The sequence below is a fragment of the Psammomys obesus genome, unplaced genomic scaffold (assembly GCF_907164565.1).
Source record: "Psammomys obesus unplaced genomic scaffold, mPsaObe1.curated_primary_1811, whole genome shotgun sequence".
NCBI lineage: Eukaryota > Metazoa > Chordata > Mammalia > Rodentia > Muridae > Psammomys > Psammomys obesus.
In genome coordinates, this window is record NW_026596256.1 from 9,173,446 (window position 1) to 9,179,136 (window position 5,691).

The 5,691-nt window shown below is 39.8% G+C and overlaps 1 protein-coding gene across 1 annotated transcript in view; it reads right to left on the bottom strand.

The window, feature by feature from the left end:
- Nucleotides 1-4,697: 4,697 nt before the first annotated feature.
- Nucleotides 4,698-5,691, bottom strand: part of LOC129668681 (arylacetamide deacetylase-like 2) — an 18,613-nt gene continuing 17,619 nt past the window's right edge. Inside the window, exon 3 of the mRNA XM_055596765.1 lies at nt 4,698-5,327. Within this exon, the coding sequence (XP_055452740.1) occupies nt 4,698-5,327 (630 nt within the window). The remainder of the gene's footprint in view (nt 5,328-5,691) is intronic.

Below are 5,691 nucleotides of genomic sequence, written 5' to 3' on the forward strand. Positions count from 1 at the left end.
TTTATTCACTTTGTATCCCAGCTGTTGCCCCTTCCCTCATTCCCTCCCAATCCCACCTTCCCTCCCTCATCTCTTCCCATGCCTCTCTCCAAGTCCACTGATAGAGGAGGTCCTGCTCCCCTTCCCTCTCACCCTAGACTATCAGGTCTCATCAGAACTGGCTGCAGTGTCCTCCTCTGTGGCCTGGTAAGGCTGCTCCCCCCCAGAGGGAGGTGATCAAAGAGCCTGCCGCTGAGTCCATGTCAGAGACAGTCCCCTTACTAGGGAAACCCACTTGGATACTGAGTTGCCATGGGCTACATCTGTGCAGAAATTCTAGGTTATATCTATGAATGCTCCTTGGTTGGAGTATCAGTATCAAAAAGGACACCTGTGCATTGTTTTTTTTTTTGTTTGTTTTTGTTTTTTTGTTCTGTTGCTCTCCTTGTGGAGCTCCTGTCCCTTCCAGGTCTTTCTATCTATCTCCATCTTCTTTTATAAGATTCCCTGCACTCTTCCCAAAGTTTGGTTATGAGTTTCAACATCTGCTTTGTTACACTGCTGGGTAGAGTTTTTCAGAGGCCCTCTGTGGTAGGCTCCTGTCCTGTTTCCTGTTTTCTCCTTCTTTCAATATCCACCCCATTTCTCTCTCTGAGTGAGGATTGACCATCTTACCCAGAGTCCTCCTTCTTGCTTAGTTTCTTTACGTGTACAGATTTCAGTATGTTTATCCTATATTATAGGTCTAGTTTTCATTTATAAGTGCTTCTGGGATGCCTCACTCAGGATGATATTTTCTAGATCCCACCATTTGCCTGCAAATTTTATGATTTACTTGTTTTTAATTGCTGAGTAGTATTCCATTGTATAATTTCCTCTATTGAGGGACATCTAGGTTGTTTCCAGGTTCTGGCTATTACAAATAAAGCTGCTATGAACATGGTTGAGCAAATGTCCCTGTTGTGTACTTGAGCATATTTTGATTTTTAAAATTAAATTATTATTTTTATATTAATTACAGCTTATTCACTTTGTATCCCAGCTGTAGCCCCTTCCCTCATTCCCTCCCAATCACACCCTTCCTCCTTCATCTCCTCACATTCCCCTCTCTAAGACAACTGATAGGGGAGGTCCTCCTCCCCTTCCCTCTGACCCTAGCTTATAAGGTCTCATCAGGACTGGCTGCAATGTCATCCTCTGTGGCCTGGCAAGGCTGCTGCCCCCTCAGGGGGATGGTGGTCGAAGAGCCAGCCACTGAGTTCATGTCCGAGATAGACCTTGTTCCCATTACTAGAGAAACCCACTTGGATACTGAGTTGCAATGGGCTACATCTGAGCAGGGGTTCTAGGTTATATCCATGAATGGGCCCTAGTTGGAGTATCAGTCCCAGAAAAGACCCCTGTGTATAAATATTTTGGTTCTGTTGCTCTCCTTGTGGAGCTCCTGTCCTTTCCAGGTCCCACATCTCTCCCTTCTTTCATAGAATTCCCTGAACTCTGCCCAAAGTTTGGTTATGAGTCTCAGTATCTGCTTTGATACAATTCTGGGTAGAGTCTTTCAGAGTCCCTCTGTGGTAGGCTCCTGTCCTGTTTTCTGTTTTTTCCTTCTTCCAATGTCCACCCTGTTTGTCTTTTTGAGTTAGGATTTGATCATCTTACCTAGCGTCCTCCTTGCTTAGGTGTACAGATTTTAGTATGTTTATCCTATATTACAGATCTAGTATCCACTTATAAGTCAGTATATACCATGTGTCTTTCTGCTTCTGGTATACCTCATTCAGGATGATCTTTTCTAGATCACACCATTTACTTGCCAATTTCATGATTTCCTTGTTTTTATTTTTTTGTTTTTATTAATTACAGTTTATTCACTTTGTATCCCCTCTGTACCTCCCTCCATCCTCCCCTCCCAATCCCACCGTTTCTCTTCCCCACCTGTGTCGCTCTCCCAGTCCACTGAAAAGGGAGGTCCTCCTCCCCTTCACTCTGATCCTAGTCTATCAGGTCTCAGCAGGAGTGGCTGCATTGCTTCTTCTGTGGCCTGGTAAGGCTGCTCCCCCCTTCAGGGTGAGGTGATCAAACAGCAGGTGAATCAGTTCATGTCAGAAACAATCCCTGTCCCCATTACTGTGGAGGCCACTTGGATACTGAACTGCTATAGGCTACCTCTGTGAAGGGGTTCCAGGCCATCTCCATGAGTGGTCCTTGGCTGGAGTATCAGTTTCAGAAAGGATCCCTGTGTCCGGACTTTTAGGATCTGCCTCTGTACTTGTGGAGCTCCTGTCCTCTCCAGGTCTTACTATCTCCCACTTCTTTCATAAGACTCCCTGTACTCTGCCCAAAGTTTGGCTGAGTCTCAACATCTGCCTTGATATCCTGCAGGGTGAGTCTTTCAGAGGTCCTCTGTGGTAGGCTCCTGACCTGTTCTCTGTTTTCTCCTTCCTCCCATGTCCATCCTCTTTGCCTTTCCGAATGAGGATTGAGCATCTTAGCCAGAATCCTCCTTCCTGATTAGCTTCCTTGGGTGTACAGATTTTAGTATGTTTACCCTATAGACATACCCTGTGTGTCTTTCTGCTTTTGGGATACCTCACTCAGGATGATCTTTTCCAGTTCCCACCATTTACCTGCAAATTTCATGATTTCCTTATTTTTTTTTTTTTAATCACTGAGCAATATTCCATTGTGTAGATGTACCACAATTTCTGTATCCATTCCTCAACTGAGGGGCTTCTGGCTATTACAAATAAAGCTGCTACAAACATGGTTGAGCAAATGTCCTTGTTGTATACTTGAGTGTCTTTTGGATATATGCCTAGCAGTGGTATAGCTGGATCTTGAGGAAGCGCTATTCCTAATTGTTTAAAAAAGTGCCAGATTGATTTCAAAGTGGTTGTATAAATATACATTCTCATCAGCAGTGGAGGAGGGTTCCCCTTTCTCTACATCATCTCTAGCATGTATTGTCACTTGAGTTTTTGATCTTAGCCATTTTGATGGTGTAAGCTGAAATCTCAGGGTCATTTTTGTTTTCATTTCCCTGATGATTAAGAACATTGAGCATTTCTTTAAGTCTTACTCTGGAATTTGGTATTCCTCAAGTGAGAATTCTCTGTTTAGCTCTCTACCACACTTTTTAATTGGATTACTTGATTTGTTGCTGTTTAACTTCTTGAGTTCTTTATATATTCTGGATATTAACCGTCTGTCAGATATAAGGTTAATGAAGATCCTTTCCCAGTCTGTAGGCTGTAATTTTGTTCTGATGACAGTGTCCTTTGCTTTACAGAAGCTTTTCAGTTTCATGAGGTCCCATTTATTGATTGTTGCTCTTCAAGCCTGTGCTGCTGGTGTTCTTTTCAGGAAGTTGTCTCATATGCCAATGAGTTATAGGCTCTTCCACACTTTTTCTTCTAAGCGGTTTAGTGTGTCTGGTTTTATGTTGAGGTCTTTGATCCACTTACACTTTAATTTTGTGTGGGGTGATAAATATGGATCTATTTGCATTTTTCTACATGTAGACCTCCAGTTAGACCAGCACCATTTGTTGAAGATGCTGTCTTTTTTCCACTGAATGTTTTTTGGCATCTTTGTCAAAAATAAAGTGTCCACAGGTGTGTGGGTTTATTTCTGGGTCTTCTATTCAATTCCATTGATCCACCAGTCTGTTTCTATGCCAATACCATGCAGTTTTCTTCACTATTGCTCTGTAGTACAGCTTGAGATCAAGGATGGAGATACCTCCAGATGATCTGTTGTTGTACAAGATCATTTTGGCAGTTCTGTTTTTTTTTTTTTTTATTTTTCATATGAATTTGAGAATTTTTCTTTCAAGTTCTGTAAAGAATTGAGTTGGTATTTTGATGGGAATTGCATTGAATTTTAGATTGCTTTTGGCACGATGGCCATTTTCACCTTGTTAATCCTACTGATTCATGAGAATGGGAGATCTTTCCATCTTCTGACATCTTCTTTAATTTCTTTCTTCAGAGACTTGAAATTTTTTTCCCAACAGGTCTATCATTTGCTTAATTAGAATGACACCATATTAATAGTGGCTATTTTGAAGGGTGTTGTTTCTCTGATTCTTTCTTGGCCCTTTTGTCTTTGGTATACAGCAAGGCTTCTGATTTTTTTTTTTTTGAGTTAATTTCACAATCAGCCACTTTGCTGAAGGTGTTTAGCAGCTGAAGGTGTTCTCTGGTTGAATTATGAGGGTTGCTCATGTATACTATCATATCATCTGAAAATAGTGAAAATTTGACTTCCTTCTTTCAGATTTGGATCTCCTTGATCTCCTTTAGTTGTCCTATTGCTCTAGCTAGGAATTCAAGTACTATGTTGATAGGATATGGAGAGAGTGGGCAGCCTTGCCTTGTCTATGATTTCAGTGGGATTGATGTAAATTTCTCTCTGTTTAGTTTGATATTTGCTATAGGCTTGCTGTTTATCATTCCATTCTTATCATGGTCTGGAAACAGCCATGACTTTTGCATATAACCACACTAACACTGTAATGCTGAGCTACCATATTGAATTCTTAGAGACTATCTGTCGCTATATAATACATGATATTAATGTATATAATACTTTATCAGTAACTAAGATAAGAAAAATTTTATTTCTCAAATATTCAAAATGATCTTTATGCTAAGTTATATTTAGGTTTATATAAAACTCAAATTATAATCATGTTTACTAAACTTTAGATTAAATTACTAATGACTACTTAAATGTACTTTTGATTTATAATTTTTGTCTAACCAACTAATATACTTATCTCTTATTCTTAATCCTAAATGTAAATTATATGGTGGTGTAGTGAGTGTTAAGGCTCCATGGATTCTGTCTTCTATGTGGTCATGAGTAACTTGAACACCAACATTTCTAAGCCGTGTGATATAAATAAGTCCATCATCTCTTATAATGTCATGTTTACAAGTAAGGATGTAGGGCAGTGGCAAACTCTGTAACTGGGGGCCACTGGCTATCAAAGGGGAGAGCCTGCTATCCAAGAGTGCTGGATAGGAAGCATCTAATTTGCCAAGAACTGGTTCAGTGTAAATTTGGTTCTTTTTATACTCCTCAGGAAGAAAGTCACTCCAGTTAACAAACTTGAACAGGTGTCTTGATCCTTCAGGCATGTGCTTATTTCTCAGTATAGCTTGTTTCAGGGATGTGTCTTCAGTCAAGTATAGGCTTGCCAACTTAATTGCCATCTCCCTTGACAGAATGGGACCATGTTCATAGTCTTGATGAGATAGCATCAAACTGTCAATAAACTGTAGTCCAGGATATATCAAGGCTTGTGCCTTAATTTTATCTTTATGCTCTGGATTATTCTGGGGCTGTAAATACAAAAATAATATTCAATAATTTTTATACTAAGGTAACTATAGCTTTGCCTTAATAACCTTGGAGAAATAAATTCATAAAATGTAACACTAGTGATTGTTCTCCTCACATTTATTCATTGATTTGTTGATGTGAGGATGTGTGTTTCCACCTTCATCAATGAAGAAATGGTGCATGCTACTCTACTCACAGACAGTTATTTACAGTATGATAACCAAACAAAACATGATCAGGGAATCCCAGAGAAAATGAAAGCATAATTATGCTTAAGACTACTTTCTAGAAATTTAACTTTTTGAGTGTTTTGTTTTGGTGTGTATTTCTGTGTGTGTGTGTGTGTGTGTGTGTGTGTGTGTG